Source organism: Ischnura elegans, chromosome 4 (genome assembly GCF_921293095.1).
Source record: "Ischnura elegans chromosome 4, ioIscEleg1.1, whole genome shotgun sequence".
NCBI classification, from domain to species: domain Eukaryota; kingdom Metazoa; phylum Arthropoda; class Insecta; order Odonata; family Coenagrionidae; genus Ischnura; species Ischnura elegans.
In genome coordinates, this window is record NC_060249.1 from 112,409,046 (window position 1) to 112,431,755 (window position 22,710).

The window sequence follows — 22,710 nt, forward strand, 5'->3', positions numbered from 1 at the left end:
CGACGGTCATTATCCTATAAAATTATCAGTTACCATAAATTTGAATTCACTCACAGCATTTGTTTAAGTAGCAATAATACTATCTTATATCGGTAATATATTTCCTCAACAGCTTTTTTAAGGGCTGTATTCTTAATTATAGTGATTTGGCTTGGTGATAACTCATTATTTCACCGCTAACGTGGGAGAAAATTAAAATATGCACCATCTATTGCCATAAATAAACAAATAAAATCCACGAAATTAACAAGTACCGGTGAAAAAACGAATTAAATTCAAATATTCAATATGGAGCTTATGTTAGATTCGTGCTTTCATCAACACCTCTTTGAATTTCGTCTCTCTTTATCAATAGTCAAGAAGATACATTTGAATGCGAAGCAACTAAGGCAGTTACTTAATAAGTTATCACTGCTACAAAATTCATTTGTGGCAGTGATGGACACCAGATGTGGTTTTCAGTTATTTTTCATTATCAGAATTTTTTACGCATACATAGGGGGGAAAAACACACTCGTAGGGGAAAAAAAACAAAATAAACAGGAATATACTCAAAGACTTGTAACAGAAAGATTTTATATCAATAGTATTTTATTGAGAACACCTAAAAACTCTTCACGGGAAATTGAGAATATGTTCACGAATTTAATATCATTTAGTACCCAAATATTCCCCATCATCTTCTCTAGCATTTCTCAAACGAGATATTTTTCTCCCTAACATTGAATAAAATTCATCTAATTTTTGACACCAAAGAGTTTTTATAATTTCCTGCGTTTCATACATACCGTGATTCATCTAGAGTCTTAGAAGGCCTAATGGTTCCACGTTGGATTTAAGGTTTTAAGAGACAAACATGATCACAGATTTTATGATAATATGGAATATTTTAAGAGGAGTTTTAATTTTAAATACAACATCATAATACATTGGTAGTTTTCCATGCTTAATTTCTAACTATTCTCAGATGACATGATCAAGGTGAATTAAGAAGAGAATGCCTTCGGGGAATAACGATGCAAAAACTGGTTCTTTCTCGTTCACTCCGTTTTGACTGGCAGCCCCGCATTCTTGCACACGACAAGAGAATCGTCTACAGGGAAGAGCATCCCTGAAAAAATGTATCTCCTCCATAAATGGGTTGAAAACTCCTCTATGATAACAATTAACAATGCACAAGATATCTGAAAATAAGAAGCACACACCTACACGTTAGCATGAACTAAGGTATTCATCTTACCTTGTTGCCTTTATTAGTGAGAGAAAACTTCATGGAAACATTAATTCATGCATAGCAACACATAATGAAATTTATTTAATTTTATTATGTAGTCAATTATAGATTTCGCATTAAATTTTCAACACAATTAAGGTATTTACTATTAATGCAAAGTTTTAAATCATCATAATAAATAGCATCATCAGATAAAATTTGGAGATGGAAAAATTCAGTATCAAGTAGAGAATAAAATTATCTCTTCGAATAAATTGAGTTATGATACTGGCCCAAATTGCATTCATGACTATAAAATTCAGAACGATGCTATATTATAAGCATTTAATCCAATTTTAACCCAACAAGTCAAAATTTCCTCTTACTACAGCCGTTTTTCACAGAGTAGTTTCTCATTTTTCCGTTCCAATAAAATATTGTAGTGCACAATGAAATAGATAAAAATAATGGATTAGCCTTTGAATACGAAGATGACAAAGCAATTTCATTAACCAATTACTTTAAGGGTGTACTCTCTGTTGTGTTGTTCTTTCTGTCATCGAAGGAATGGCCACCAGGCATCGAGAAAATGAACAAATCTTACATAAAAACATTGGTAGAGGTAGAATAGCCAACCCAGATAGTGATATGAAGGTAATACTAGTTAAAAATATACTGGGGATCGGTAGGAACATAGATGATCAAAGCCAAGAAGTGGATTGTCTTCCGTAAAAAAAACTGCCAAAATAAAATGGTAGTTTGTTCTCATGATCATACAATCCACCCTAGGGCTCGGTTGCACTCTAATCTGACGGCTCGACACTTCTCAAAAAAAGTTTAAAGCCTTGATTTTTTTCCTCATATTGATAATTCATTCAAGTGTTCTTTCCATGGACTCTTGCTCCGCTAATTGTCTCTATTGGGCTCCTACAATATATCAGGTTGGTTGTCTCTCCTTTTCCTAAGAATCCCTAGCGATTACCAGCCTTTCCTGCTCTACTCATAGTTCGGAGCTAAAAATTACTTGTGATGAAATTAATTCTAAACTTGAAACTTTGTCCCAGCTTCAATTCGCTGCCATCAATTTTGATGCATTAGCATGATTAACAAGTAACAAAAAAAACGCAGCTTAAGGTTGATCCCCAGTAATGCAATTGAGGTGAGAGAGGCTATAGACAGTAATGCTGCGGCTCCGAATGGGGGAATAATTTTGAGGAAAATTGGCATCATACATTGTTTTCAGTATTATACACGATGGAGAGGGTAACGCTATAAATTAAAAATCGAGGGCATTGAAATTAAATAATCGTTTGATCTATATTGTTTCAAAAATCCGAATTTTATATACAAATTTAAATCTAAAACCTTGACTGTTTTCATATAAAATCTTGAATTTACTTATTCACTCACTCACAAATTCACTTTATACAACTAAGTTCACACCTGGTTCTCAGTCTCCCCTAACGACCAGACTTTAATGGATGTTTGATTTTATATTTAATCAAAGTGCATAGGTTGATGTGATTCAGTTTTCTTCTGTTATACCGTCATCCATGTCATTGGATTAATTCACCACCATCATAATCCAACAATCCGAAGATTAGTTTGACTACGCTCACTACTCCTTAACGCTATCTGCTAACCTTTTTATATCCACGCATTTCTTCTCTTTAACATTCTTAACAACTTGCCTTATTTGTCAGAGTGGGGGCCCTCCCGATAACAGGGAAACTGCAGCAAATGCACGCAACTTCTGACGGGCACAGTCTTCGTGTGGCCGTCATCAGCGAAAGATTCGCCCACTCCCCGTCCCGCTCCCTCCCGGGATATTTTTTGACTGAAGCACCTTTCTGAGTTGGAGCGACTATGGGAGGTATTAAATAAACACCAAGTCATCGCGTGAATCACTGTGGCAACCGAACGGCCGCTGTCCGTGTTATTTTGGCACATTCACGCATGTCGATGGCGCCAGTGGAAAGAAGTGTCTCTAGCCGACTACGTCGAATGCAGACATAGGTTTCTGCACATCATAGTTCTCTGAATAAAAGCAGATACTAAGAGGGGTGAAAACTTTGCGCTCAAACGGCTCGATCATGCGAAAGGGAATGTTTCATCCATCATGACAGCATTGATTTCCGAAACTCGCTAGGAAACATTGAAAATTATCCAAGACCATTAAATGCGTTAGGAGGAAATTGTAGACCTGACGAAAATCATCAAATATTGCATTGTGATCAATATCGGCAGCAAATATCTAAAGACTGAAGTATTACCAGCTCGTAACTTAACATTAGAATGCGAGTTTATGAGGGTAGAAAATTTCACTTTCACATGTTGCTGCGAGTGATTTAAGATCCTTTACTAAAAGGCATCATACTTATGACAAACAAATAACACTCATTATATAGAGTGAGACTTTACATTAAATTTGAATTAGATTTATGCAAAATATTTAAAAGATGGATGACCGCACTGCATTTGAATAAATTAAGAGAGAGCAAAAGGTCTGCCTTTAAGCATGTCGCTTTCATTGAATGATAGTATCACTAGAGACGTCCATCCTTATATGACAATAGAAGTTTAATCAGACTAAAACAGATATAAACAGAAACTAAAACTTAAGTCCTGAAACCTCATTTTCCTGAAAAATATCCAGAGTTTTGAATCAAATGCTTCCCAGACGCTGCTGTAGGTCTAAAGATTTTAAAGAGTGTGAAAATACACACCACTTTTAATAGCAAAAAAATTGTGCCAAAATAATTTCACCGCAAAAAAGTACTATTACATTGGAAAGACTGGCACAGTGGCGTAATTTGGAATATGTTATGGGGGATGGGAGGGTTTGGGGTTAAAGCCCCCCTCCGCGCCGGGAACATTTTTGAAAATTTTTGAAAAATTACATGTCTGGAAATACATTTTACATGATTTTGGCACTTAAAATTTCACTTTTAGTAAATGCAGTAATTATACGTCAAAACTAGAAAATAGTTTAAAATAGAGAAATTTAAAAAAAATTATTTATTTCTCTGAGGCCCCTCATCGTATATAGTTACGCCACTGTACTGGCAGACCCATCAAAACAAAAATAGACAAGTATAAGCAAGTCATTAGACCACAGCAAGTGGTCCGCTCAGCTATCACGGAATACGAAGCGAAAGGTTCACAGAGCGGTATCCATAATGTTAATTATTTTGCTTAAAAATACCGCCACCTAGGTTAGGATATTGTAATACGAAAAAATAGGAAACTCCCACAGTAATCAAGGGCTTATGCTCGGCGAAATATGGATACACACTTTTACACACCTAGGATGTTTTAACTTCAGCCCTGCATTTCTCCATATAATTTCCTTCTTACGTCTCTCCTTCCCATTTTTATTCCCTACTTTCCCCAGCTACTTGTCTCTTGATCTCGGTCGGAGTCAGCTTCTTAGAATTTTCATTTATAATGCTTCCAGTGTCCTTTTGCCTTACGATGTGGCCCAACCACTACATTCTTCTCCGGCCTAAGCTTATCCACAGAGACTTTTCTTCCAATGCTCTCATACCCACACGTGCGATTTTCAATTCATCGGCTATTTTATGGGCAGTGCTTCATTCTTCTGATACCTAGAGTGCCAATGATCACATATATGAGCCACACTTTACTACTGGACAACTAAATTTTTTAAATGAGTAGCCGCCTTTATTGTAGAATATCACATAAGCTTTCCGCATAATGATATCTGGACATCAGCGATACATCATGTAAAAATACACCAGCCTGCGCGGCCAGACTCCATACAAATGATACAGTATAAATATACTTTCATCGCGGTAAAGAGGTCCCAACATCTCAAATACCCAGACCAATGATCACACACGTTTTAATCGTGATAATTAAGCATAATAGGTATAGGTGAGCCCTAATTAAAAATATTATTGTATAGCAATTTTATACTCATTCATGATTTTCTTTCCCAACAAGCGCTAATTGAAAATTCTGTTGAAGCGCTAATTGAACTGAACATCTATCAATCCGTAGTATTAAACTTTCCATACATATAGGGTCTCCAGAAAAGTTATTCCCTACTCTCTGACTCAGTCACTCAGCGGGTCAACCCGAAGGCCAACATCCATGTAATTTTTGCTCTGCTATTACACTACAGGTAGCCACTACGTAAGAACTTTCATAGCCAGAGAGGCCTGTAAGTCGAATAGGCGAAAATTTCTATGTACAATTCTCACATTTTCTTCCCTTTACGCTCATATATTATTTCAAGTACGTCTGATTTCAACATAAATGATTCATTACTATGTTAAATCATACTGAATCTTTGAGGCCGTAGTGCGCAATAGGGTGGTTTCCTATCATTTTTTATTGCATAAATCGAAAGATTCACGTACTCTCCTGGAGTACGTATTTCACGCTTTTAGATGTTTAAATGACGATATCTATTTTTCGCGATTAAATTAAAAGTGAAAAATTTCCAGCGCGCGAAAACGCGACGGCTAAGTATGAATGCCGGGAAAACTCCGCGTGACGTCGTTCTGGTTCCCGCTGCCTCAATTAAGGTGACCTTGGGGCGAGGCTTTGAGCGCTGATACGACTCAGGATGCTAGCAGGTAGCAGAGTACCCTGCTAGCTGGTAGCGCATGGCTTTAATAAGGATTATTAATACCTTATCAAACGAGGAAAACTTTCCGACCTTAGCCAGTTTTAATAAGTGATTATTAAGAGATGTTTCCCTGAGCTCTGTGCCTCATGCATTCATTGGTAATATCAGCTATCTGCTGTAAAACTCCTATCTACTCGGATAGAAACTAGGTTCCTGTGACGTCACGTGGAGTGGCATCGCATGGGCGCCAATCTGGCCTTTTTCAAATGAGGATAAAAATTGACCATTGCCATTTGTATATTATGAATACACTAATGGTGGGTAACGAATCGCAATCAATGCCTTTCGTTTTCTTTGATGAAGGAAGCTACCCTATTCCCCCACCTTGTATTTCACACGAATGATTGAATGCTAGCGTCTTTGTAAAAACTGTTCCATACCTATGTTTTGATGCTAAACGAGATACTCTAAAAACTGTAGACGCACGCGCTTCGAAGGAAGCAGCAATCTGTGGGGACGTGAATGGCTGATGGTGCTAAGAAAGGTAACTAGGCGGCATTGGTAGGACGCCACACGGCAATTTAAGAATTTCCATGAAAAGCAATATAAGAGCTCAGAACAGGAAGCTCTTCTAACTTCATTCAGGAGAAAAACTACCGTAGCGATCCCAAATATTGTAAAAACACCGCTAAAGGTCCGACTATTTGATGGAATCAGAACTGGCTACTCCACCATGCCGATCACGGAACGTTCCTGGAACAACCGTGAGGCCAAGCAGTTCCAAACAACTAATAATCTTCAGCAGCTTATATGTATGTGTTTGTTTGATCGTCGTATCCTTCGATGGCTAAAATTGATAGACAGCATGCGACGTCTACGATGGTCACAAGAAATTGGAAGCATCAATAGATTATTAAGGGTAGTTGACAATAATTCACTATGGCTACATTTTGACCGTAGAAAACTGGCATTTTCCATGGTAACCAAACATCAGGAACGCATATTTGAGTTCGGTCAAAACATGGTGGTGGCTTAATGCGCAGAACTCCAGCATATGGAAGGGAAGGTAGCCGTGATGGGGAAACTTGGGAGGGTAGGCGAAGCGCTCGTGACTGAGCGGGGCCCGGAATGGACTCGAGTCCCAAGCGAAAAGAAAATTTTATTCTAAACTCCCATGCGACAGTACTTCTCCAAAGTAGACTCGACCATGCCCAAAACCGATGTCCGCGCAAGGGCCACCAATTTTTTTAACCCTTAGACGCCCAAGGTGCCGAAATATTGGCTTTCGAAGTTAGCCTTATAACGCTCAAGGTGTCGATGTATATCCCTCTTGTGATCACTTTAAAAAAAGTTTATTTCTAATATTTTGAGCTAGTTTCACTTGTATACTGGAGATTGTAAATATGCTTAACAAAGCTGATGATATGGCATTTCTTCTACAGTATTTAGAGTTCTCTATAAACAAAAGAATTCTTATGTAGAGCAATACATTTAAGAACGTCTAACGCGTTCTGGAATCGGGCTTGAGAATTTTGGGAGATGAAATGAAAATTGCTGTGACAGGGAAAGAGTTAAACGGACTGAACGTAAAGTTCTGAACTTTTCTAGGTGCTTACTGTAGAGACACAAAATAACGGATTGCATCTCCAATTTAAAAACTTTACCTTAGTATTAATAATGAAAGACACTTTGTTTCTTCCACAAGTGTATAAAGTTATAATATATAATGGTGTAAAAGCCGAAACCGGTAATAAAATAGAAATGTTTATAAACTCGTGGAAGAAAAAAGGGTCTTTCATTATTAATACTTACTTTTGAGCTATTACTGCAAAGTAAAGGTACCTATTTACAGTTATTTATTAAACTAGATCCTTCCTTTTAGCTCATAGCTCTGCTGAAAATTACTCTCACACTATTAGGAACGAAATGAAAAATAAGTAGTCAAAAATCTCCAAGTAGTGATTAAAGAATCGCCAATTTATATTACTCGTATCTGATGCAATGGTAAACGTACATTAAGAGTTAGAGTGATATTTAACTTTACCTTAGATTGATCTGATCTAAAAGTTTTGTTAATGCATGGAAGTCGGCCATGTTTGGAGGGGCCAGTCCGCATTCAAATCGTGCGCGGAGCTCGACGTCCAGCATTATCTTGTTTTGCGTTCAGTGCATAATGACGCTTTTGTTTAGCCTATAAAACGCCAATTACAAGGGTTTATTTCTCTCTTTTTTTCTACCGTCTCTAAAATAGATCCGGCTGAGTGGACCACTGCCCACGTGGCGTCGTGGCTCAGGTGGGCTTCGAAACAGTTCCGCCTGGGCCCGCTGGACCCCTCCCGCTTCCCCTCCACCGGCGCCGACCTCCTCAACCTCTCCCGCGAGCAGCTGTCGGAGGCGGCGGCGCCCGCGCCCGGGGCACCAGAGGGGTCGCCGGGTGCGGCGTCGGGGCCCTCGCGGCACCCGTCGGGCGCGTCCAGTCCGGGAGCGTCAGGGTGCAACCGGGCCGGCCGGGTGCTGGCCCTGCACCTGGCACACCTGAGGCACAGCGCCACCGGACAGGGCCCCGTGCCGGAGGCGTATCCAGAGTGCGTCGAGGAGGAAGACGGCAAGGAGGGTAAGTGCGAATAAATTCACTTCTCCATCGGTCATTGAAAGCACGGCGATGATAATAACAATTGGAGATATGCAGTGTTTGCTAACCGCGTGAGACGACTATTCGAGGCTACTCGTCACCGACTGAGTAACGGAAGACAACTCGGACACGCCCACTTCATTATCACATGCACAACTGATTTTAACAATGTTAGAATGGAGATTTCCGCGGTATGCGTTTAAGTTCTTCATTCAGTGGCGCCTACTCCGCGGGGCCTGAGGGGGCCCGATCCCCCTCAAAAATTCGTTGTGGGTGTGAGGAAAAAATGTGTCAGGCTTGTCGATTTTCCCAGGGGTGTCGTGTTATCGAGATTCGAGTTATCAGGGTTCTAATGTTGATCATATTACTCTTCTTAAATGCTTAAAAACTTAAAACTGACTACTTGTAAAATTTCCCGGGGCAAGATCCCCGGTTTGGGACCCCCAATATTTTTTTATAAGTCGGCATCGCTGTCTTCATTTCCGGTTACTACCGCGTCGGTTGCTGTGGCGATGACAACAGTTTCGCAAGCATTTCTTCAAATTGACACCTGGTACTCAGTCCCCCTGACGATCAGACTTTTATGGATATTTCATTTTATATTTAATCAAAGTGCATAGGTTGATGTGATGCAGTTTTCTTCTGTTAGACCGTCATCCACGTCATTGGATTAATTCACCACCATCATAATCCAACAATCCGAAGATTAGTTTGACTATGCTCACCACTCCTTAACGCTATCTGCTATCCTGGTGAAGATCCGGATTTCGAGCAGGAACTTCTAATTTCAACAAATTTAGATATTATTCGGGTACATCTTGAATACCTCATGTTGCTTAATTTTTTGGGTACTGAGTGCCTAGCATTGACGTTATTGCGTCCAAAAGTAATGGTAGTCGTCTAAATTGGACATTTAACTGGACACGTGTCAATCATGATTTTAATCTTCTACTTGCACCCGAATTATTAGTACGTTCTGGTCCATAACACCTTCTACTTGATACTTAATGCTATTATGCGCAATAAAGTAGTTGATAAGAATATTACGCATGTATTATTAATACGTAATATTGTTGTGGACAACTTTATTATAAACAATTATGCCGAGTCTTTCTTCGAATCGACCAAAACTAAAAGGACTCAACATGATGGTCGAACTGATGTATTGGGCCCTCTCCTTGTCATAGTATTAGAAAGTTTTGACTTTCAATTTTTGCATACATTGAAGAATTCGAGTCACTCTACCTAGGGGTCGAAAACGATATAGTGCGCCACGCTAATAAATGATTTTTCAAGGGCTTAGATTTTACGAAACTATGAAGCTATATGCTAATAGATAACACACTACTTTTTCAATTTGGCTATAAAGACTACGTTTTGTTCAAGTACTCGTACCAAGCACCGGTACTAACTAAAATTAATGAGGCACTTACAATAGGCACTTTTGAATTTTCTTGTATAACTTGTATGGAATAACTTCTATTTTTTATTGTTTCGACAAACTTACCCGAGTTATCCTACAGTAGTCATAAATTAATAACTTTGGTGGAGATCTTCATTCTAAAATTCATTCGAAGTCAATTCAGGTAGATAAAATCTAAAGAGCGATCTTTCATAGTTTACCTTGTCCATGATGACTTTTAGATTGAAATTACCTTAACCGTTTTAACCTTTTCTAATTACAACCATTCGTAAATTAAATATTAATCAAATAAGACGTCAAAAGAGAATTGAATCATGAATTTAGTTAAAAGAATGAGTGATGACGGGGATCCGGTCGGTGCAGTCGCTAGCGCTGCCTTCCTACCCCGTGGGCTCGGATTCAAATCCTGGCGGTGGCGGAAAATTTTCAAAGGAGGGAACTTTGTGAAGGACACTGAATCCCAGTGGAGTCTTTCCACAAGATCAGGCTAATGTCAACGCAACGCGCGGTTACTCTTAATCCTTCCTTTCCCACCCTTTTCAAGGCGCAAATGACCTAAGCTGTCGATCGTCTTCTCCAAATACTATACCATGCCATATTAGTCACCTACCCCTAATAACTACCTCCGATCACCTATTACAAGTATTGGAATAAGGCGGTTGTGGCTTGCCCAAAATTTTCATTCTTAAGTCTTTACTAGCCTCGGAGCCATTCACCTCGATGATTTTTTTAACAATGATTTCGGGGAAATTGACACACGAGAATGTTCTAGGAAAGGCCGAATCATAGTAGTCGATGACTCTGTCAGTCGCCTCCAAATACCAATTCATAGCAACGCTATAGGAAACAATACTTCTCTCAACTTAATGTTCGTCAACTTGAGCGGAGTTACAATTTCCCTCACACCAATTTAATCATTTAACTTTCCGCCTTATCCCGAGTAAAGGCAATTTCACGGTAAGGAGTACCAAAATTTTCAAATTATAGATTAGTTATATGGTTCCACTACCATTTCTGAGGCTAAAATTGTATTTCTACATATATAATGGTCATCGGAAAATCACATGGGTAGTGAATCATGTAACATGTAATCGACGAAAATTGGTCATCGTTTCAGTATTTCTGAAACGATGACCAACCTTTCAGAAATACTGAAACGATGACCAATTTTCGTCGATTACCGATGGATTTATGTAACCTGTTACTCGTCACAGAATTATCACTTGGGTTTCCCACCAGATTGATATAACATCAATTGGCACCATTGTTTCGGTAATACCCTATGGGAAACCCGAGAAATCTTTCAGCAATCAATAAACCGGGAAAACATTTAATCCTCCATCGTTTCCGATTGTCCATCTTCTACATTGGCTTCTAATCAGTCGTCAGTTACCGAGGCCTTCATTCAAAAACATAGAAATTTTAATGGCCTGCAAATAAATATTACCGTTGAAATCTATACCTGTCGACAGCTAAAAATAAAAATGATGGTAGTCAGTAATCACTCACAATCACTTGTCAGTAATTAAACCCAAAGGTTGGTTTGGTTAGGTGAGGGTGGAGCACACCCCGGACTCGGCCACGGGCGCGTGAACTTCACACACTCGGGGTAGGGTATACGAAGGCTGCACTCGGGGTTAGAATCTGAAACCCCTCGATCAATAGCTAAGTACTCTACCCACTACGGTAATCGTCAGTTGAAAATGCAGAAAGATAGTTAAGAAAATGATTGTAGTCTATACTATCCTCGACAAAAACATAAAGAATTACGACAAGGGCGTACCCAGGATCATAACTAGGGGGCAAGCCATGGTCTAGGGGCAGGGGGGGGGGGGCACGCCATGGGATTTATCAGATTATTTCCTTGAAAAAATAGTTTTATTTTAGTTACATGTCTTATACCAATATATATCATTTTTCGTGGGTTTAAAGAAAATTTGTTGAATACTTTCGTTCCAATTTAGTACTGATTTTGCTTAAAGACTTGCGATTTTTGCTTCTAGGAGGGACACCTGCCCCCCCCTGCCCCTCGCTGGGTACGCCCATGAATTACGACGGCCTAAGTCATTATTAAATGCTTTAATTCGAAGGAAAATGCTACGAAATGGAGAGGATCGGGATCACTCAATCTACGGCCGCGATTGCAACGGAAAAAAACACACAGTGACTCGCTCAGCTTTCCCGCGTAGCGAGTGAAACGGCCAAGGCCGCAATGGCACAATCCAACGCGATGCATCGCGAGAGAGAGAGGGACGGTAGCAGGAGAGTTGGTACACACGCATATGTGACGAAGACCAGTAGCGAGCCACGGTGAAGTCTCCGAGGCGCCGAGCACGGAGAAAGTGGACTCGGCCGGCGGCGACGCTGGGTTTCCCCCGCTTTCCTCATTCGCGGAAATTCGGCGGCCGAGAGAGAGCTTGGTCGGAATCGGGAGAGAGGCCGGGCCTTTTTCTTCAATGCCCTCACGAGAGAAACCCTCCCGAGGGGGAGTGGGGAATCCTTTGGCAGCGGTCCTCCAACCAACCGGCTATAAAATATGAATGGCCCGGGAATATAATAAGGGAGCCATAATAAAAACGCTCTCCACTTAAAAGGTTCCTGCGGAAAGTTATCGATTACAATTCACTTTCAACGAAATCTCTCGGGTTGTTCTCGCATACCAGTTTAGCGCTCGGCAGGACAGGCATTGTCGCCGACAGCCGTAAAATATATATCTATCCATCCGAGAAAGCTCCTTTCCCGTGAAAATCGAGTGTTGGGCCCGAGCCACACCGATCCGAAAATTTCCCAGTATTTAAAGAGAGCGTATTCCGAAGAAAAAATTTGGATCGGTTAAAAGAAAAAAAGCTTCAAACCTTTTCGATAATCTAAGGCCATAACTTGGCGACCTTCAGAAAATTGCTGAGAAGAGAGTAGAAAATACATATAAATAAATTTTCGTTTAAGAATAGGTGTAAGTTCCACTTACGGAAAGTTCCAATCCAAGTAATCTTCATTATATATTCATTCGGCTAATTGGAAAAGTAAGATATTAAATCCGGTCCGAGAGCTGACGTACATGGCGTAGACAAAGCACTGAGAATCGAACACCCAGAATACTTGCGAGAATATGAGAGAAATTCATTAACTACATAATTTTATTTTAAATTTCACCAGAAGAAGGCGCAGATTTTGTCGCGTTGTAATTAGAACGGAAAAGGTAATTGGCACCAAACCAATATGATAACACTGCGGCCCAAAAGTCAAAAATTGCAAGATTCGGTAACGTCCCAAGTATAAACCTACTACAGCAAAAACTGATAATGATGACCTAAGTATAGTCATTTTAATAATAAAAATCAAATGCACAGAACTACATTCAATTTTCATACGCCTTTGTTGAGATTTCCAACTATTTAAATTTTCTGACTATCAGTGATGGAGAATGAAAATACGATCTACTCAAAAATGAAGATTATATTTCACTAACAAACTATTAAATGTTTAAGTAAAAACTCAAATAAAGTTAATGTCAAAGGTACACAATCAAAACCAATGCCTCTCTTGAACTCGATCAATTGAATTAAAACAACCTGTCAATGTTTATTGAAAGTTTTAACCAAACATGAAGTTGAAATTAATTTCAAATGATAAGTACACGTTTCCACGTCGCCCTTCTTTGCACTGGGCATTGATTTTTTGGTGATGTGGCTTACTAAAAAAATTGGATCACAGAAAAATAAACACAGAAATAGTTAGTTGAAATAGTATATTAATGATTTATACATAATCATTATAAAAATATAGACAGGCAAAAATAATATTCAATTTATTGCCTTCAAACGTGTAATATCCTCGGGTATAAAAACTATTCACTGAGTTTTAATTTGAGCAAAAAAAACGAAATTAGAGTCGAATGCAGAGCCAAAATAGCCCAGTGTTTGATGAAAAATTTCCTTTAGGGGAGTATATGTACGACAGCTAAGATAATTGGTTAGATTCGGATCCGTATATGTGATTGGGATGGGGTTTTCCCCTTCCCACTTTTAGCTTGTTTCCCTTGATATGATCCCTTTCAAGAACACCAAGCGCATTGCCTTCTTAAAGAAAGCCAGTCTCTAACCATATAAGATTCTAGTCCATAAAATTTGGAGAATGAACATTTTTTCTCCCATACAAACCAGTTACATAGAGAAAATTGACTTCAAGAGTAATGGTTTCTGTCTATGCTATGAGTAAGCGAGTGCGGTAGATTTTTTTACCCCAACTTTCGTGGAAGAAATACTTCCAAGTCACTCATTCACTCCTTCCATTGCTCTCAGAGGTTCCGTGACTAATAACTTCCTTATATAGTGAATGAATCCCATCTCGGGTGCTAGAAATTCCCAAATAAACAATGAATCATCACCGATGTTTCATAAATTGATGTTTACAGTGACACGTTTTCTATGAATCCTTCAAGAGTCCTGTTTTTTCCATCACGACAACTATAGTGAATCACGGCTACAATACGATTAATACGATACAACATACGATTGGTAGCGGGTGTTTCCATTAATTTCAATTAAATTGAGTAATACTGGAACGTCAACCAAATAAAATATTTAGAAGGAAATCGAACAAATTTTTATGCCAAGCATAGTTAAGAAGGATTTGGCCAAATTAGCACTGATTTATAACATTTAATGTGATTAAATTGAGTCACTGCTAGATTAATTAATGACTCATTGATAAAATTAAGAGAATGCATAACTTTTCACACACATTATTCCACGATAAATAACGTAACTTCTCTGCCAGAACTGACACGATTTTCTTCGTGGATATTACTTTAAAATATATGCGGAAAATAAAAGAATTCTTAAAAGCTTATTCGAATAATCGTAGCACAAATAAGGTAGAGATATAAAATACCAACACAGGAATGAAAGATGAGGAATTATAATATTCAATATGAACGTTTAAATGATAAAAAAATATAATACTGAGTATAGTGAACACAGGAATATTACCATTTGATGAGGACAAACGGCACATGAAAAAATTGTCAACGTTGAAAAAAATAAGGGCCAAACTTTAGGAGGACACGTATTATTCATGTACTTTCCCTGAAGCCTCTCGCTTGACAAGATGGTCATAATTGTATGGCAAACAAACTGTTTGAGCATGGAAGAAGCGTTTTGTTTGCCAGATCTCTTTAACGGGTGTCAAAGCACGCCCTCACGAGTGGATTCGTCTCTTCAAGACGTGTGGATAAACTTGTTGGACTCTTTACTTAGTACAGAACTGTGCGCGTAACGAAAAAGAAACAAAAATTTTTGTATGAATTTACACCGTTTAGTTGTCATTTTCTTTGACCATAGAAAAGAAAAAGAGCTACCAGATATTTATATCCAACAGAAACGTTATACTTAATTTTTGATCAGAGAAAAATTATTCAGAAAAAAAAATCACACCTGCTGTCTTACGTGAAAGTGATTATAAAAGCCTAAAAACAGGCCTTTGGGTCAAATAAAACACTAACAAGCCAACCTGAAGTTGAAACTACGATTTCGAACTGCTGATTACCTCAACAGATAAGGAACCTCTTTTTATCAAGAGGCCTCAGGGACTCGCTTTACACAAATTCACTAAGTTATTTCGATTTATTAGTCGGTATTCAATAAATCCTCGCCGAGGACACTTAGAAATCTCTCTTGGAATCGCACGGTTCATTAAAGCCACACCTTACTTTATATCTATGACTTAGCGTAACTTCAATATTACTTTACAGGATAGGCATATCTTTTGAAATGTGATAATTTATAGCGCATTTATAATATCAAACACCAAATATCCATATAAATTTCATTAAAAAGGTCTATTGGCTCTTTTTAAGACATCGTGCATCGTGCCTACATCATGCAAAATGTTACCCTGGAAGTAGATTAGTTTTTTAATTGAAAAATTAACACGCATCAAAAGAGAAAAAAAACTACTTTCCAATAGAATATTGTACCGATAGCTTGGATTCAATGGTCTTATATTTCCCCAAAGTCTGAATCACACGATCATGTTTTCGGTCCCTCTGAGTAATATTTTCTGCGATTGTTTTCAGAGACCTAAAGAATATTCGCTCGGCCCACCACATTCTGAAAGACATGGTCATTCCACCTCGCCGTCAATTTTTCCATCGTTTTTTCCGTCACTTTCCATATTTGCAACTGTCATTCCATTTAAAGTCATACGTGGCATTACAATCACTGTTAGCGGCTGTGCATTCTGGTGGGCTTAAAGACGATACCAGTAATGGTTTCAGCGACGGAAATAGAGATAAGCCGATGGAAAAAGGGATGAGATTTCCATACTTGTAGCCATCGCGAAAAATGATCATTCCACAGAACGATCATTTTTCCGCCATCATTAGAGCAATCGCTGGAGCTATCGCTCGGTAGAGACTCGGAAAAATGATCGTGTGATTCAGGCTTAGCCTTTCTTAACTTCTGGTATGGTATGGTAATTGGAGGAGGCGACCGACAGCTAAGGTATTTGCGCCATGAGGGGAGGGTGGAGAGAAAACCGGTATCATCATCAGCCTGCTCTTAACGAAAGTCGCCAAGGGGATCACGGCTTAACGTCCCATACGACGGACGGAGTGCTGCACATGAAGAGCCCTCCACAAGGAACTCAGCCTCGAGATAGAGCAGCCTCTGAAAAATCTCTGTCACCGTCGGGATTTGAACCCGGTTCACTTGGGTGGGAAGCCAGCACTCTAGCCAACGCAGCAACCCGATCCCCTCTTATCTGCTGCTTGTCTGCATCTTCTGAGGACCCTCCCATGATCCTTCGTGATCCCAGGGCCTTGAGGTTTTGCTGAACGTTAAAATACGTCGTGGCGAAAAATATTTCGATCCACTTATGATAGAAAAGATATCAAAACGAAAACAAGGAACAGAATTCCTTTCGCAAAAATATGGCTGGATTCTCAGGGAGGCGCAATCGCATTTGCGACATGGTGAATCTACAAACCATTCTCCCGGCAAAACGGAGTGATTCTTCAAAGCCTCAAAGAGCAAACGCAGCTATAACAAGTATTAGGATGGGGGTTGCGATAAAATCGCGTGTAGGACAGATATTCCAGAATGACGCAGACGATATTATTTTAGGGCCGCGTCATATTCACAGTTATGCCATAGTTGAAAAATAAAGATAAATACTTTTCCAAACACACAAGTGTAGGATTTCGTTTTCTAGGCGTACAATGAAGGGCTTCAATAAAAATCGAATACTGACAACGAACTCCTTTACGTCTAATGAGGGGGCTCGTGGGTGTGAGTTGGTAATTATGTAAATGTAGAACTTTCTCCCCTCCTGCCTCCACACTCCAGCATTCCTCCCTGAATCCTCCGACGTCGCGACATCGCGACGCATCGCCCGTCCCGAACCGGCGCGCCATGTCCAAAAAAAAGTTGACGAGCGACGCGACGCAACACGTGTGTCACGCAGCAACCACTCCATTTCCCGCGTCTAGCTCAATGCATATTTCAGGCTGCAAATCTTTATCCGGCCTCTCCGCTCAAGTATCTCTACGCCGAAAGAGAAGGAAAAAAACATTTATAAAGCGGACACATAGAGACAACATTGAGAAAAATTTGAAGAGAAAACGTCGGCAACAGGGAGTAGTTGACCAATGGGAGTTGGATCCCTTGGCCTTCAATTGCATGCTCCAATACTTGAGCCCCGCGCCGTCATATGGCAGGGAGGGCTTAAAGTGTAGCAAAATCAGCCATATAATGTAATTCTTGAGTAAGGGAAGCAGGGTGAAATACGAAACAACATCACAGAAAATTCATGGACGATCAGGTTCTTGGTTTTTTTAAATGTAATGTTCCTTTTGAATATTTTCCCTGCTCCATCAAAAGATGCTGAGATAAGCAAAAATAGGTAATCCAATAGACTAGAAGAATGTAGGCGTTATCTTGTGAGAAATTTATCACGCAAAATCCAATTCAACGCAGTAGACTCCTACACAGCAAGTATGATTCCGACCAAAGTTTTACTTGTTTCAAGAAAATGGCTTTACGACAGTTGAAATCTAGCCCTATGCCAATGGAAATTCACATTGAAATTCATTCATTGACAGTAGGAACAGACTTGACTTTACTATGAGATATTCTTATGAAAGAGTCAATTAATACTTTAATTGCCCATTTGTTTGTTATGGTTATTGCGATACACCAGCCTAAAAAAGGTCGAATATAAAATTGTCGAACCTCTTGAAATTGAGGGCTATCATTTTATCTTCAAATCTGCGATTATTACTTACGATTTTTTTTATTATCTAAAAACGTTTCCTACATTGTGCATTGCGGGTGACTCCGTAAAAGTTATCACCGCGGCTGGTCCCGGTACACTTAAAAAATTTCCTACATTGGTATAAATTATCAATGGCAAATGCTCTCGGTGCCCTAAGAAACTCCCCTCCCGACTCTTGACGTCACACTCGACGGAGCATCGTTTCACGTTCCCCGTTGAGACTCCTCCACCCCCACCCCCGTCCCTCGAGCAGTAAATATATAAGCTCCATCATCGAGAGCGGCTGATGAGGTTCGAGCGCGTGACTCACGGAGGAAGCGGAGGAGGCCAGAGCTGATCTCTTCCCATTTTGGGAACAACTCATTCAGCGGAGCCACGCGCCGCTCTGACTGATGGAGCTCAACATTCACGAACAATTCGAGTCTTGTGTGCGGACTGCTCATCGCAGAAAACCTCTGGATTCGGAATCCGCAATTGCCCACACAATGAGCTCGTTCACTAAATTACTTGAATTGAAAAATTAAGCACATAATAGATTATACATGGCTTAATAGGGTAGTTTCCTTCATCAAAGAAAACGAAAAGTATTGATTGCGATTCGTTACCCACCATTAGTGTACTCATAATATATAGATTATTTGGTTTTAGAAACCCCAGTTTAGACGAATGGCAATGGTCAATTTTTATCCTCATTTGAAAAAGGCCAGATTGGCGCCCATGCGATGCCACTCCGCGTGGCGTCACAAGGACGTAGTTTATATACGACTAGATAGGAGTTTTACATCGTCTGAGATTACCAATGCATGCATGAGTCAAAGAGCTCAGGGAAACATCTCTTAATAATTACCTATTAAAACTGACTAAGGTCGGAAAGTTTCCTTCGTTTGATAAGGTATTAATAATCCTTATTTAAGCCAAGCGCTACCTGCTAGCAGGGTACTCTAATACCTGCTAGCATCCTGCGTCGTATCAGAGCTCAGAGCCTCGCCTCACGGTCACCTCACTTGCGGCAGCAGGAACCAGAATGACGTCACACGAGGTTTTACCAGCATTCATACTTAGCCGTCGCGTTTTCGCGCGCTTGAAAATTTTCACTTTCCATTTATTCGCGAAAAAATAATATCGTCATTTAAAAATCTAAAAGCGTGAAATATGTACTCCAGGATTAATAATCTTTCGATTTAGGCAGTAAAAAAATAATAGGAAACCACCCTATTTCATTCATTTACATTACTTATACCATGAAATAATCTTCAGCCATAACAGAATGAAATTCGGCACCCAAGAAGACCAATATTCAATTAGATCGTAATGTTTTGACTTAATTTTCACACATATTTTCACTTCATCTAATAAAGTTTCATATTAAACGATAGTGCCATTAAGATTAGCATTGAATTGGATGAAAATCGCAACCCCTTGAACTCAGTAAGCGCATCTGATCTGAGAGGAAGAAGGCGAGGCCCGGAAGTCATATGAATCTCCCATTTCCCGGGATTGTCACACACGAATTAAATTCTCCTGAATCAGAGGACCCCGCATTTCGATTCGCGGAAAGAGTAAGATCATACTTCCAAATCTTATCCCAATTAAAGGCAGACCATTTCGGCGGGAATACTCTCAAGGAACAGCCGAAACTACTATACTACAGAGCATCTACATCACTGCATTTTTATACATTTTATCAATCAATTTCTTAATATCATAGTTTGTAAGAGCTCGGTGCAAAGCGTAGGAAAAATAAAGGAAACTTTTTTCACTATCATAAATGAAGAGTGCTATTAACGTTTTAGTATACGGAGGCTAATGGAAGAATATTGAATTATGCATGAAAAGAGGCGAGGAAAATCCATAAGAAGTTGAGATAAAGCTACAGCTGGTGGCAGTAAAATAAAATGTCTTAACCTCAAGCGGAAAATATGAATGAAAGTGAGGGGCGATTCACGCCAGCAGAGCGTGAAGGCGTTCGGCTACGTCATCCCGATCGTGACTGAGACGCATGACAAGGATTTTCAATAAAACGGTGACTTACACATCGAGGGGCGAGCGATGCCTTGGGTCCACGTTCTTAAAATCCAGCGTGGGAGGGAATATCTTAATTACTTTCGAAGCATCATGTTCAGTGATTGTTGTACAACGAGGTAAGATAGAAACGAATAAATCGTATTTTACAGTTATTCGTGAATTTATTAACTGATAGAGAGAATAAAGAGCAATCAGAGCCGAAATAATGAAGTTCTCTCGCATTTAATGAAAAATACAAAAATTAAAGATTTGAGGGAAACACCAAAAACTAAGGTCATATAGTCTCCCATGCTCCGCATGGTTTGTGATGTAGATGCGTGAATTATATTATGGAGTCCCGATGTTACATTAGACCACATACTCTATATTTTTCCATTACACTCCTCAGAATAATTCATCGAAAGCGTCTAAAATTTTCTTCATGCACGACTTTCAATCATTTCAAACCGTTTATAAAAGACCCTGAAGTGCTTAATTATTTTACTGCGCATGCACTTTGGAAAAGTATTCCAATACACTCTTCAAGTTTCACTTTCACTTCCCAAGTATGATACAACTAACCAACCAATTAAGTTTATGAAGTAGATGATTCCAGAATGATCAGGAAGGCAGGATAAGAACCACGAGAGAGTAAAATTAGATGGAAACAGGGTGTAAGTACACAGATGCGCTTTACCTAAGCTGGAATAGTTTGTAAAAAAATGACGTATAAGACGGTGCGGTGCACTATTAAAAAAACAAATTTTAATTATTAACTACCTTCTACATTACATGGCTATAAAAAATCACGCTTGTGCGATTTCTTCACTATAAGCATGCAAATATATCTCTTTGTTTAATATTAACTGTCAGATAGAAAATTAGCTTAATAATCCGACATCAGTCACGCCTGACTTTCATCACACCGTCAAGCAAACCGGAAAATAAATCGGAGCCTGAGGATGCATTGCATTCTGGAATGAAAACACCTGTCAATAATAGCCTGTAAATTTTCTCCCAAAGCACTGCATGATACAACTGACTTCTCATGCTGTCAGGAACTGAGATAGACACAATTAAAAACATACATTCGCGGAATTATCTTTAAATTAATTTTAATACACCGTAAATAAAGACTGGATCTCTTAAGATCGTGATAAATAAGGAGGTTAATCACAGCAAATTGCCACCTTGAACGCTTTTCATTTCGCTTCCTCACTTTTCCTCCTTTGAACAGTTGTTGGCATCAAATCAACAACTACGAGCGTTCATTCTTTTAGCTGAATCGTATTATATATCTGGATCGCAAAACGAATCTCGTTCAGTGTGTTCCGGCTCGATTGAGACGTTGCTTACTAATTTCGTGTCGCGTGGACGTACGTTGCGTACCTACCTCCAAGGTTGTTCTGTCGAGAGCGATTATTCAGAGAAGCAGCGGGTGGTTATGTGGTGTTGAGCAGCGGAGAAGGAAGGCGAAGGTGAGTGACAAACCATCGGTAGCAGAGGAGGAAGTGGACGCGGGGAGTCCCACAATTAGAGAGAGACAATCCACGAATCACAATGCCACGAATATTGCAATGAGGGATTCTCCACCAGGCCTTCAGATTTTGCTGTCACCCACCGCGCAATTCAATGGGTTCATCAAAGTTGCCACTCAATCCGCGGACGGTTGAGTGATTCGAATATCACGAAAAAATTCATTCAACTGGGTACTCCAATCAAAACTTGGTATTCGAATGCCTTCACCAGAGTACACTCCCCCTATGAATGAAGTGAATCAACTCACAAATTGAAAACCTTTGTGGTTCGAAGAACCCAAGGGAAAGGAATAATCCCCTTCTCCATGAGACTTAGTTCTGAGGGAGCTTGACTCTAACCAATTGACTCTGCATTGGAGATGTAATGAGTATGATTATAATGTAATGAGTATATAATCATTAAAAAATTTCCTACACATCCACATATCACTGCATGTTTATGACGGATTTTTACGAGTACACGGCATTTTCAAAGTGTAAGCGAGTTAAAAATGTTAAAAACTAGCATGCCTTTCGGAAGTATCCCCAGATTCCGGAGCCGCATGGTCATAAATAAGCCTGATTGTAAGCTCTCAGCCGAATTCATCTACATGCTGTCACGCATTTATCATGCTGGATTTAGATAACTCCGCACCAAACCATCTCCCCCTCGTTGCCTCTCAGAGGACATCATTCCTTCAGTATTCTAAAACACGTCCATAGTATAACTGGGCTATGTTATAAAACTAACGTTTTTACGTTACATCGAGATTAATATTAATTTCAATGGAGAATTTCCACAAATCATCTTCACATTGTAAGTACGTACATGTAGAGAAAAGGCAACCTCTGTAAACAACCTTCACTGCTCAACCTTAGAAGTCATTATAGACGGGATTTTCCTATCCCACGGCATGATTAATAACTGTGGTGCAAACGAAACAAAGTTCATTTGTTTGCAAATTAATACAGATAGAATAATACGAAAATATCAAAATTATGTACTTTGTAAATACAATCAAAATTATTACCGAAATATACGATACCGGA

At 39.4% G+C, this 22,710-nt stretch overlaps 1 protein-coding gene across 1 annotated transcript in view; it reads left to right on the plus strand.

The window, feature by feature from the left end:
- LOC124158219 (DNA-binding protein D-ETS-6-like) overlaps nucleotides 1–22,710 on the plus strand; it is a 123,469-nt gene that overhangs the window by 10,202 nt on the left and 90,557 nt on the right. The window contains exon 2 of the mRNA XM_046533408.1: nucleotides 8,062–8,424. Coding sequence (XP_046389364.1) covers nucleotides 8,062–8,424 — 363 coding nt within the window. The remainder of the gene's footprint in view (nucleotides 1–8,061; nucleotides 8,425–22,710) is intronic.